The sequence below is a fragment of the Pocillopora damicornis genome, chromosome 12 (assembly GCF_964200805.1).
Source record: "Pocillopora damicornis chromosome 12, jaPocDami1.2, whole genome shotgun sequence".
Taxonomy (NCBI): Eukaryota; Metazoa; Cnidaria; class Anthozoa; order Scleractinia; family Pocilloporidae; genus Pocillopora; species Pocillopora damicornis.
Window position 1 is genome coordinate 17,803,499 of NC_142681.1, and position 12,956 is coordinate 17,816,454.

A 12,956-nucleotide genomic window follows, 5' to 3' on the forward strand; every position below is an offset into this window, starting at 1 on the left:
GTTCCCAGGAATTTGCGGTTTTTCAATATGGCGGATGTATCAACGGGGAGAGAAACTTTTTATTTCTATAGGCTTGCATTAATATAAAAATGACACGTGAACGTCTGATTTTCTACGATTAATGTCAGTAGAATATATTTCAATTAATTTGTCATCGGTACTAAGCACAGAAAGATGTTACCGGTGATCTTTACACTGAGCTAAACTAGATGTCGAGAAACGACTTTCGTCCTAAGACGTTGAAATTTGCGAGAAATAATCCAACCTTGAGAAGTCTGATGGCTGACTCTCAGAAGTTGAAGCTCAATCACTCCATAATATCGATTTCTAATGGTGGGAGCGGAGGAAATTCAGACGGCCGCAAAGAGCTTGTTGTCCTGGGAATCGCTCTAGATTCACTTCCGAAGTCAGCCCAGTTCTTTGTTTGTTGTGGTGGAGTTTTCGTATTTTATCTGATATATGGATATGTTCAGGTAAGTAATGAGACAATATGTCTGTATAACCCCATATTTTATTATGCATACAGTTTTTTTTATTTTTATTTATTTATTTATTTATTTATTTTTTAATGAAGAAAACAGAGCAGTAAACAATAGTTCACCTCTGGGACGAATGCTTTGTTTAAAACACGATAGGGTTTTAGTGAAATCTTCCCGAGGAATGACATTAGGTGCTAAACTTATGTAGAGAGAGATGATTTTTTTTCTACTTATCACGAGCGTGGGACAAAGTGTTACAGCATCGAAACGCGGAATCCGAAGGTCTGAGGTTCGATTCCTCATGGGGACTCAGAATATTTTCTCTCTCTTACGCTCGTGACAAGACGAAAAAACATCTTTCTCTATTTTCTTACCGAGCTCAAAACTTGCCATCTCTTTTATTCTTTTGATATTATCTAGTTCTAATTTGGAAATGAGTGAGTCCCCCCCCCCCCCCACCAACTATGACTTTGTGATACGTCTTGCCTCTTGCTACCAAGTCACCTCTTTGTCACCCCTCTTTTCCTTTTTTTACAATTCCCCCCCCCCCTCTCCCTCACTAAAATGCCTCATTCTCTAATAAGCCCCTTATAACTTCTAAAAATATTTATTTATCACAAAACCATGAAGGTGAGCCACTGTGCTCTCATCAGGAGATAAATGACCACATTTTGTGTATGAGAGCATAGTTCCCTCCCTCTCCCTCCCCCCCTCCCCCCCCTCCCCCCCCCCAGACTGGGACATGGTCATGGTAAAAACTACCAGTTAGTCTGCCATATTTCACCTCATTATACAGTATATAATGAAGTGAAATAGATAATGAGGATGAAAACAATAATTATTGAAATACCATCTAGGAAATTTGCACAGCAGCACTATTTAAAAGATTAAAAGAATGGAATGCATAGTTGATTAGTAACAGGTTTAGATGTGTGAATTGACTACATTTTCAGAATTGTTGGAAGGTTCATGCACACTTTGTGGAATGGTTGAGACATATCAGTATAATACCATGTTGTTTGTAATGTTACAAACAGCATGGTGTCCACAGCAAACTGACCTTCCACTACTTTCCTTCAATTTTGAAACTTATTGACAGTCTTGAGTTCTGATCCTTTAGAATTTAGAGACCAACTGTTTTCTTATTTCTTAAACAGGAATGGATCTTTAGAACAGGAATGAAACCATTTGGTTGGTATCTCACTCTTGTCCAGTTTGCTTGGTATTCAATATTTGGAATATTTGAAACCAGCTTTAAAAAAGACAAAACAAGAAAGTAAGTATAAGGAGTTATTACCCTTTAGCCTTGACTAAATGAAGGTATCTGAACATTTAGCAGTTATTGAATTCAGTTTTGCTTGATTTCATGAATTAGCAAAACTGAGGTCCAAGGTTATCTGTTGAAGCAAAGGCTGGGTTAGACAACTCGGACACAAGGTTTGATAATTCCTGATATTGTGCAAAAAAACCAAATTCAAAACTTGTTTTATTATACATTTTTTTAAAAACAACACCTCTTTCTGAGTTTGTGAAAGGTTGAGGACTCTACATGGTCAAAGGGCTTGGAAACTGGGCAGCCTTTGAACTTGACTTATTCCACATATCAGTTCAACTTCTGATGCTAAATTTGTATATTTGATTGAATGCTCTCAACCAACAAATTTTTCATAGTGAGTCTTAAATGTACGATAATATTGGATCAATATCAGTATCTGGGCAACTGCCCATCTACCCCTCCCCTAACCCAAAATTAACCCTAACTTATTATCAATTGACTGTTGTTGAGTTAGGGGAGGGGTAGGTGGGCAGTTACCCAGATACTGATATTGATCCATAATATTTATCCTTGTCCTCTTCTTGTTGGCAGAATTCCTCTGAAGACATATTCACTTTTAGCATTCTTGACTGTGGCCACAATGGGACTCTCTAATACATCTCTTAGCTATTTAAATTATCCTACACAGGTACAGGAATCATAATGAATTTTAAAATAAAAATAATTTAAGTTTCATTATCGCTATATTTTATTAACTCCTTAACCCTTTAACTCCCAGAAGTGATCAACCTGTCACTTCTCCCCAGAGTATCCTTACATTATACAGCAAACAAGCATTGAGAATACTCAAACTTATCAGGCACAGGATATTATCTTGATCAAATACCAAATTCTCATAACCAATTTACAAGGAAATGTGTGGAAGGTAGTGAGGAGAATTAATAATCGGATCTTGGGAGTTAAAGGTTAACATAATTCACTTCAAATTGAGAATCATTAAGCAAGATAATTTCCAATTTCTCTGTGATGAAACCACTAATTTCAGGAATTATTGAAACAGTGCAGAGTAACCCTTTGTCCTCTAAGGGTGATAAGCATCTGATTTCTCCTTACAATAACACCACCAAATCACACATTAAGGTTACAAGAATAAAGGAAATGATCACCAACTAAGGAAGCTCTTAATTGTTGATTAAAACAAATTCTCCTTGTCAGAAGCTTAGGAAATTTCTAGAGAACAGTATGGAGAATATGCATACTGATGTTAGGGTGTAAAGGGCTAGATTAAGTAACTCTAATTTATTAAATTGAGAAACTATTGACTCAAAGTTTTCTAAATTTGCCCCTGATAATTTTCATTGATTTCAGGTCATTTTTAAATGTTGTAAGTTAATTCCAGTGATGGTTGGAGGCATTATTATACAAGGTAATAATGAATTGTGATTGATAAAATGTTGCCTGGAATTGAGATATAACTATAAGACAGTTGCTTTAACCATCATTTTACAAAGACTTTTCTGAAAAATATTTTCAGTAGTTATGATGTAATTAGGCTCCATTTCAGAATGAATTGCAATGCTTTAATTCGAAGAAGACTTCTTGGAAAGTTGTCCTTTTTCTTTGTCTGTAGGAAAATCCTACAGACTCCTTGATTTTCTGGCTTGCCTGAGTATGAGCATTGGCTTAATACTCTTCACCTTAGCAGACAGCACTGTCCAACCGGAGTTCAACCATACTGGTAAGCTGTAGCTTCCATATCTCATTTGCTCAGAAGATTGGGCACCACTTCCCATGTCATCAACCAAAAATAAATAATAATAATAATAATAATAATAATAATTATTATTATTATTATTATTATTATTATTATTATTATTATTTTCTAACAATCTTTATCTATAAGGCAATTCGTGATCTGGGTTATACATAGTGAAATAAAGAGGATGTCTGCTTTGAACAGTTTATTTTTCTTAGGGGTAGTTTTGATCTCAATGGCCCTGTGTGCTGACGCTGTTATTGGAAATGTACAAGAGAAGGCCATGAAGGCACACAAGAGCTCAAACACAGAAGTGGTAAGTGTACACATTTATTTGCAAAGACCCATTTTTCAAGATAATTTGGTTGTTTGATGAAGATTACAATTTCTACCTGATAAGTTTGTGTATTCTCGTTACCTTTTGGTAGATAATATATGGATATTATAGGGAGAAGTTACGTGGTAATCACTTCTGGGAAGTGAAGGGGTAAGGTTCATAAAGCTAAGTGTGAGTTGGTTGTGGTGATCAATCTCCATACTTAGGACTTCACCCTTAAGTGCTCGGTTCGTTTGTTTTTATTTTAGGTATTGTATTCTTACAGTATTGGATTTGTTTATATTTTCGTTGGTTTGATATTTTCTGGCGGGCTTGGACCAGCATTCAAATTTTGTGCACAGGTGAGAGGAAAGTAAGTAATGAATTGTTAACGTGGCTTTTGGTCTCACATATTCAATTACTGATTTTAGACTCTGTATTTTATGGAAAATCTGGAGATGTGGTGGGCCTACATGTTCAGTTAGGAGGACGTTCGTCCTCTTTCTGCGTTTTTCAGAGGGACGGAGGCAAACGCGAGAAACGAGACACGCACGAGATGAGAAACGCGAAAAAAAAAAACGCATTTCGTTTTCGCGCTCCTCATCTCGTGCATTTCTCGCCTCGCGTGTTCATCCTCTCAACTGTCAAACGCAAAAAAATTTGATGCCTGTTCTGTACGCTACATTTTGATTGGTTCGATGGTGCGTGTGGTAGTGCACGATTTGCAAAATGATTAACCAAAAAAAAAAGATTTTTCAGGGTTGTGTATCGGTAGTTGAATGACGAAAACTCAATTGTTGAGTTTTATATTTTTATTTATTTATTTATTTTGTAGAATCCGTTCCAAGCCTACGGATTATCATTCCTCTTCTCAATCTCTGGATATCTAGGAATAACATTTGTCTTAACTCTTATAAAAGCGTTCGGTGCTCTTCTCGCTGTTACAGGTAAACATCAAATGAAGAGCTTGCTATTCATCTTTTAAAACAACCTAAGGATATTTAATACCGAATTAATTCTCTTGCGAGATAAATCCTTACAAAGTAATTCGTTCTTTTTCAGTGACGACTGGCCGGAAAGCTGTGACGATGGTATTATCTTTCATATTCTTCGCAAAACCATTCACGATTCAGTAAGTGTGCTGGCAGGAAACCTTAACTGAGCTCTATGATTTCTTGACAAACACGGTTTTTCAATTTTTCATGAATAACTTCGTGTGTCAAGCCAAACGCACCTTGTCACATGCGATTCTATCGCTTGACACGGATCAGACGCGTTTTCCCGCGCTTTTCGACGGTCACGTGTACTGACTTTTAATCCTTATTCGTTGCTTTTTTTCCTCTTATTGTGATTGGTCGTTGTAATTCCTCTAACGGTAGTTACCTTGTCTGTCTTTGCAGCTACGTTTGGTCTGGTTTCATAGTTCTTCTTGGGATTTTTCTGAATGTTTATAGTAAAAATGAAACACGAATCAACGCATGGCTTGCTCAAAATGGATCGCAGTATTTAAAGTTGTTCTTACGAAGACAAAAGGGAACTCCTTTTATGGAAAACGTTTGATATGAGATGAGAAGTTCTATTTATCATGGCGCAAGGGAGTTATGCCAGGATATTGAGATGTCTTTTTGCGGTGTGGAAAAATTTCCTGAAACTGGAAAGATATTACGAAATATTAGTTTGGTGAGATAGAAAAGTACAGAAGAGGCAAGAATAAAAAACGGGGGAATAAGGATTGTTTAGGATGGAGAAGATTTAGACGGATTGAAGATTATGAACTTGAAAATTTCAGGGCAAATATTTCAAGATGCGTAAACTATGAACTTGTCTCAAAAGGGGTTGTCTCTATTAAAGCAAATATCTCGCTGATGCAGAGAGTTTTCGAAAGTCTCGATATCTCTCCACAGAGTGCTCTGCATATTTTGCTCTGCTTCTGACAGTCAAAGCTTTTCCATTTCCTCGCCTGTAGACTGCTAGGAATCTGCTTTTCTCTTGATGAATGGAGCGAGAGACTAAGTCGAGGAAAGATTGGACACCAGGCCTTAGTTGTTCAAACGGTGGATATAACGCTATCTACTGGTTAAAGTACCATCCAGCGGATAGCATGCTTTGTTTTGTAAACGCTTAACCGCTGAATGGTTTTATCCAGCCTTAAAACAAGCTGGGCCAGATCGGCTAGAGAGGCTGTTTCGCGACCCAATCTTTTCTCGTTCAAACGTCAGTTGTCAATTTGCCTATCATCGGTGCTTTTGGGTTCATACGATGATAGACAGACAACGAGTTCACTTCTAGCTTAGGGGAAGGATGTACAATTTACGCTTTTAGAGAGGTGTTTTCTTGAAAATTAGTTTTAAATATTAAAGCTACACAAATATTGGATCACTTATCTCATCTGAGCAATTGTGCACCTACCCCTTCCCTAACCCAACTTCAATTCTAACCAGTTGTCAGTTTACTGTTGTTGGGGGGGAGGAGAGGGGGGGGGTTGGGGTGTAGGTACGTTGTTGCTCAGATACTGACAGCGACTTGAAATCTTTACATGAAAATTGGGAAAAACTAATCATTTGAAACATCGTAAATTATGGTTTTGAAAAGAGGGCTGTGATGTGATCAATCTTTATTTATTACATTTTTTGGATTTGTTCATGAAGTTGACCTTTTGAGCTTGTCACGAAAAGCTATTTCCTCAAAAAAAAAAATTAAAAATTTCGAGAGAGAGGCCTTAATCTCTTCGTTCTCATCGTCAGTAATGTCCGATTTCAGCAAATTTGTTTTATATGATATTTATAGATTATTTCATGGGGAGGGTACTTTACGGTATTTTCGCTCAAAATGGTAAACTAAGAGGTGCGACTATTTTTTCATTATAGGGAAATATTTGGTTGAAAGATTTAAGTACTTTGATATATGAACGATATTCTTTGTCCCTGCGTAATACTTTCATGGTACTAATGATTTTCCTTCTCCGTCTCTGCTTTCTTTGGTGGAAAGCATTTATGATCGGTTGTATCGTGGGAAGTAATGAGTTTTATGTGTTTTTTTTAGGGTGGTTTTACCCCCGTTGTGTCCTTTGCTGTATGAAAAAATAAAGGCGGAAATTTAATTTGAAATGAGAGAATAATATTATAAATACGTTCAGAAAAGTTGCTGAAGAGATTTATCATTGTGCTAGTAAATTAATTTACACCCGTCGCTGAAAAAGTAACGACGAAACGTCAAGCGGAAATATTGCTTCAACTTTAAATTGTTCTTATTTGTAAGGTGCGTGTGATAGTTGCATGCAATATCTCTGCCTAATTGGAGTAAAACGCCCCTGTGTGCTGAACTCCAAAAGAAGCAGGCTCACGAGATATATTCTCTCTTTTGTGCAACGGGGTCCCTTCATATGAGAGTGACCATTTGAAACTCCGAAACGGAAACATCTGTCACCTGCCTTGAACGCCTACTGTTGCAGAGAGCACGTAGACCGAGCTAAAACTTATACCAATCGCTTGAATTTGACAAACGTTAAGTGGCTTCTTCCTGTTCTTGAAAGGATCTCAGATCTTCCTGTTTCGAAAGAACAAAAGACGCTAATAAATTATCAAACGGCCTGTCCGAAAAAAAAGCCTGACATGAAAGTCGCACTTAAACTCGGCGATATTTTTAAGGTTGCCGAAACAAAGCAACAAGCTTTACATGAACGAAACAGAACGACGCCTTCTCAACTGAGAGCAGGGTTCAGTAGTGCTTCCGGACAGAATAAAACAAGCTAATTGTTATTCAGACGATTTCCTTCGGGTGCAATACAAGCCTGAGATGCTTTTCTGCATTTTAACTTATCTCTCAGTTTGGAATTCCCAAAAGTTCCCGTCATATTAAATTCTGACAACTTTATTTAAGATCGCGTCAAGTCTTAGGGTTTTCGTCGCGGGTAGCCTACCTTGAGTGACCTTTCAAAGACGCACACGGATATTTTCTAAATCATGATAAATCGAGGGGTATTGTTTGTGGTTAATCAACTCTGCTCGCTTCGAGGATCGATCATCATGATGACTGGGGTGGATCGATCGGGGGGGGAGGGGTGGGAGGGAGGTAGAAACATCACCGTTAAGCTATTTCTCACCTTTGTTTCTTTTTTGAAAAAGAAAAAATGTTTACGGTTTTAGGATATCACCGTAAAGACAGTTCAGAGCGAATATACAACCAAATTTTTCTCCTGATGTTAAATGATCTCGTCAGTTTGTGAGAGAGTCTCCCCTCCCACACCTTTAGGGATACTAATCGAAACAGGTCACGATCTTAAGATGCAAAGCGCAAAACTTGTGTTCTTTCAACGGTCGGTTATGACGACTCTGCTCTTTTCAAATTATTACTTTCACACCTAAAAATCTCCTTTTTTAATTTAAACGATTGCAAACAAATTCGCTCGAACGATAAATTTGATTAAGAACCCTGTAAGCTGTTTAAACATTACATTTGCTAAGCACCCTGCCGAGTATTTTTTTTTCCTTATATTCTATGCTAATTTGGCTTCCGTTTAAAGCTGAATAAATAATTTTCACCGCCTTAACTATATAATCTCCCCTGTTACAAGAATCCGTGGCAAACTTTACTATGACGTCGTCGAAACAGCGATTGGCTTTCATTGTGGCATATGCCAATCAATAGGCTGGTGCTGCCATTCTGAGAAAGCAGGTATGACTTCCGGTGCGATAGGCGCTGTCTCCAATTTACGGCGTGGCAAGCTGATCACAGCTCTGTTTATTCATCTGTTCAACTCCTGTATCTTAACGATCTTTTTTCGCTGAACTTGATTTAGTTGGATTCGCCATGGCAAGACAGTGGTCTCACGGATTGTTCGGTTGTTTTGATGATTGTGGCACGTGTCTCGTTACCCACTTCTGTCATTGCTACACGGCTGGCAAGAACGCCGAGGCGGTCGGAGACAGTTGCCTGCTCTGTGGACTGGCCACTTTTGTTCCGCTGGCAAACATCTTCTTCATGGCGCAGATCCGTTCTAAGATCCGGGAACAGAAAGGCATCGATGGCACGTTCCTGAATGATATTCTGGCGACTTGCTGTTGTCCTCTTTGCATGCTGGTGCAATCAGCCCAAGAGGTAAAAGGCAGTCCTGGAGCCATGTCCATCGCTCGGTCTTGATCGATGTGCGGCGTAAAAAAAATGTTGCCCATAAAGGTATTCTCAACCAACTATCTCAGTAACTGAATTTGTTTTTAAAGGCTTCAAGATCAAGATACAGTCCAAGTAGTGACTCCATTGGCGTAAGATATCTAAGCATTGTAACACATCTCTTCGTAACGCCTATAACTCTTGTTATTTTTGGTAGTTTTACTGACGATAATGATTCTTAAGTGCTTGAAATCCCAAAAGCATCGCCAAACAAAGCGTTATATTCTGTTAAAGAGCGAGCCATGTATTCCTTATGTATACTAATAGGGTTTCACCTCTCATGTGTTTAATGAAACGTTAAACGTTAATGAGCTCGAGTGAGTTTGTATCTGATAATGTCACGATTTTAGGCATTTTTCAAATGATTCGCTGTTATTACGAGCCGTTACAGTTTTTCTTTTTTTTTTGTAGGTTTTTGGTGTTGATACCTGTCTTCGTGGCAATAAAAATGTTTTAAAGTAACATCTATTTGTCCATAGGTACTTGTATTTTTTCCGTGTTCATACGCGTGACAGGGAGTAGCTGCGTCAATAGCTTTGTGACGACAATTTATACATTTCCTTTTTAAGCTACCCTTGTGAAACCACGCTTGATAACTGATACCGAGTTTTGATTGATGAATGGATAATCACACCGCTGTATTGAAAACTGATATATCTTTGTAAAAGGTGGTAACTATACTCGCCTGCTGAGGTTAGAATGCTAAAAGTGGGTCTGTGTGGGCTTTCAGTGACATCAAATTGCTGTTCGCCGTCCTGCTGGGGAAAAAAGCCCTGGTAAGAAGGGGTCTTGTATTGAGTTCACTCTCAACTAAATGATATCTCTTCTTTGTCGCGCGAAAACGGTAGAAAACGGAGATATTTGCTCTATGATGGCGTGACACTTTCAACTAATCCAATGTAAAGTAAGAGCGCACACGTGGCGACACTTGTGACACAAGCAGTTTATTTCTTTTCAGCAATAACAATGGAACATATACGTATTTCTCCTTTTTATTTTTCGATATGCCCATTTGTGAGAGAAAAAAAAATTGAGTAAATTTGTTTGTGTCGATGATAGAGCGTTCGGAAAATCGACGACCCCCCATAAATCGGTAAGAAGAATAGGCCGATGGTTGCGAAAGTAACAAGGGTCGAAACAATTCACTCAGATTTCTTGGTATTTTACTTCATCTTTCAGCCATAAATGACAGTTAGGAATAGTGGGGGGGGGGGGGGGGCATTATTTGTTTATTGCCTGAGGAAGTGAGAGGGGCTTAGAGGATTTTGAGAATCACATAGTTTTCAGCGGGGAACCGAGGATCAATCGTCGCCAGTAGAAGTCTCCCGATTGTGCTCGTAAAATGCCGAAAAGATGCTTGCTGGAATGGCAAAGTCGCGCTAAAAGATTTAGCCAATGAGTAGCCGTACCCTCCCCTCCCTTCAAGGTGAAACAGAACCTCGCCTCCGTTTCATCTTGGCAGGGGGAGGGTACGGCTACAAGTAGGCTATAAAAAATTGCGAAAAATCCAAAAAGTCGCCATCTAAATTTCACAAATTGCTGACTAATTTTTTGGATGTATTTAAAGAAATGTTAATTAAAGCTTTATTTTTCTTTCCTCTTATAATTTCTCTCATCGGTCTATAAAAATAGCTTGAAACGTTTAAGACTGATGTGCAAATATGGGCGAAATTTAGGGATACACTTAGGTCTAACGGAACAAAACACATGGTTCATTTGTGTTCAAAAGGTTGATAAACATGCAAGAAATTTACATAAATAGTTCATTTGACAGTTGCGTGCTTGGTTGCCAAGCCTTCGAACAGGAGTGAGGCTAAGGGTGACTTTGTTATGATACAAACCTTGCTGCTTTTCAAATATAAATGACTTTGTTATCATGCTAACTAAATACTGGTCTCATATGTATCACAACATGGTCAACTTCAGCCTCACTCCAAATCAAAGGCTTGGCAACTGTAAGTACACAACTATAAAATGGCCTATTGAAGTATGTTAATGTATCATTAAGTAGTCTTTCGAGCTTGATATATGCTCTAAATCTACATTTTCCTCAAAAATTGTTCAAAAATGTAAAATTACTCGAGGTTCCTAGAACTGCTAAAAGTTGCTCCAAACGCCAAAAGTTGCTCGAAAGTTGCCGAGCACAATCGGAAAAGGCCTGGTCGCCGACAGGGTATAAAAGGGGCATGCCAATGAGTGAGATCACAAGAATATTAGAGAGCCTTATGGTGGGATAAGGTAGTTTTCATTGCGACATAGCCAAAATCATTCAAACCCCCCCTCCCCCCTTGGGTGGTAAATAATAAACGGTTTTTACCTTCGATAACTGGAAGGACCCAGGCTCTCAAAGAGCCTCGAAAATGGGAGGTGCCCAGCCATCTATGTTCGTTTTGAGACCTGTTCTTGCTGGGGCTTCTGCGAGATGAATGAGGTCACTTACGATGTTAGAGCAGGTTCAGATATACCAGCATTTACCATTTCTCCTTTTCTATTTACCCACACAATTTCGTCTCTTGACGTTGTTGATCGTAGCAATGTAGCTGTAACTCTGTGGTGGAGCATCCGGCGTGAGTCTGAAGGTGTGGGGTTCGATGAGGGGCTCGTTAGAAGAATTTTTTACCGTTATTTTTAATCTACTTTTACTCCACGATCATGCTAAAAATCTCCTATCTTCAATGTTCCGATAATATGTTATTATTACTTCAGCAAGAGCGTTTCTTCACAGCAGGATACCACTAATTTAAAGTAATCTTCACTTATGTGTAATGTTTACCTTCACGTCAGGGATAATGGGCTCCTGCAGGGACCTAATATTCATCTTGCTTTCAGTCCCCACTCGCCACTCTAGTTTCTCCTTATGGGAGAGGGGGGGCACTGATTCTCTAGAAGACTTACTTAGCATACTCTTTACTCGAGCTTGATCGAGGGAGACACTGATCGCCCTGGCGAATTTTGCGTAGTCGAAGTTTCGAGCATCAGCCCTTTGAAGGCAGACAACAAAGACCTGTTTCAGACAATGGCCTTTTCATGGTAAGGCCAATTGTAATGCAAATGAAAGTTTTATTTTCTTTAAACGACAGCCATTATACAATAAACAAGGCGGCTAAAACTGACCATGTAAAGCCTAATCTCCATTTTGTTTTCCGACCTCACTTTCCCGCGTAACTTCCTTTTGCTTCATTGGAGATTGAGGTGGGAGAGGGGGAGAATGGGGGATGGGGGGGGAGGGGGTTTGGTCGTTGAATCAAGTGAAGTTAATCAGATAAACTATACACTGTCTTGATAAGTTGACTAGCCGAATCGTGCGCTAACCGTCTGTTCGAGCGAAGTCGCTGAATACAGATAACAAAGGCCCGTTTGAGACATAACTTTACACGACGAATAATGGGAATAAACGATTTCATTTTGTTTTCCTTTGAGCCGCATTTCTTCTGTAGAAGATTCGCGAGCTCACAACCTTATGAGATTGACGTCAACAATCAGACACGGTAATTGATTTCTTACATTTGCTGTAATTTGCAGCGTTTCAAGTGATTGCGGGATATGCTTTATACGTAACATTTGATCCTCAAATTCCGCCCTAAAAAAAATTTTCCAGTGGCTGAAGTCAATTTAAATTTTGCTTCTGTATGCTGACTCAAGTGATTTCTTGGCTGTTTAGGAAGGGTTAGTTCCCTTCCTCTACACAGACGTAAAACTTGAAACCCACACGTTTGTCTGCCCATGCCCTTCATTATCCATACTGTTCTTTCTATATTCCCCACGGTACTGACAAGGAGTATTTGTTTGACTATCAAAAGCTTACTAAATTTGTGATCATTTCCATTTTTCCCATGACCTTTACATTTGACTCAAGGGCGATATGTCGGTAGGTTGTATTTCTCATGTATCAACAACGATTTCCTTTCTTAACCACAAGCGGCCTAAGCTCCAGCTCAACAAGGTCACTTTGTGTACGAA

At 38.8% G+C, this 12,956-nt stretch overlaps 2 protein-coding genes across 2 annotated transcripts; both read left to right on the top strand.

Moving 5' to 3' along the window:
• Nucleotides 1-6,967, top strand: LOC113673719 (adenosine 3'-phospho 5'-phosphosulfate transporter 2). The gene is made up of 10 exons (XM_027190147.2): nucleotides 1-473; nucleotides 1,637-1,755; nucleotides 2,347-2,443; nucleotides 3,124-3,181; nucleotides 3,386-3,493; nucleotides 3,730-3,827; nucleotides 4,097-4,189; nucleotides 4,663-4,774; nucleotides 4,890-4,959; nucleotides 5,228-6,967. Exons 1-10 carry the CDS (start codon nucleotides 210-212, stop codon nucleotides 5,385-5,387), a joined length of 1,179 nt encoding a protein of 392 aa, XP_027045948.2. The 5' UTR covers nucleotides 1-209; the 3' UTR covers nucleotides 5,388-6,967.
• Nucleotides 6,968-8,553: 1,586 nt separating this feature from the next.
• LOC149036792 (uncharacterized) lies at nucleotides 8,554-9,182 on the top strand. Its single transcript, XM_089188931.1, has one exon. It carries the CDS (start codon nucleotides 8,637-8,639, stop codon nucleotides 8,964-8,966), a length of 330 nt encoding a protein of 109 aa, XP_089045057.1. The 5' UTR covers nucleotides 8,554-8,636; the 3' UTR covers nucleotides 8,967-9,182.
• Nucleotides 9,183-12,956: the final 3,774 nt, after the last annotated feature.

Coding starts and splice junctions, on each gene's coding strand:
- LOC149036792 (XM_089188931.1), top strand. CDS start 8,637: ATGGCAAGACAGTGGTCTCACGGATTGTTCGGTTGTTTTGATGATTGT.
- LOC113673719 (XM_027190147.2), top strand. CDS start 210: ATGTCGAGAAACGACTTTCGTCCTAAGACGTTGAAATTTGCGAGAAAT. Junction 2,444..3,123: donor ATTTAAATTATCCTACACAG/GTACAGGAATCA, acceptor CATTGATTTCAG/GTCATTTTTAAATGTTGTAA. Junction 4,190..4,662: donor CATTCAAATTTTGTGCACAG/GTGAGAGGAAAG, acceptor TTTATTTTGTAG/AATCCGTTCCAAGCCTACGG.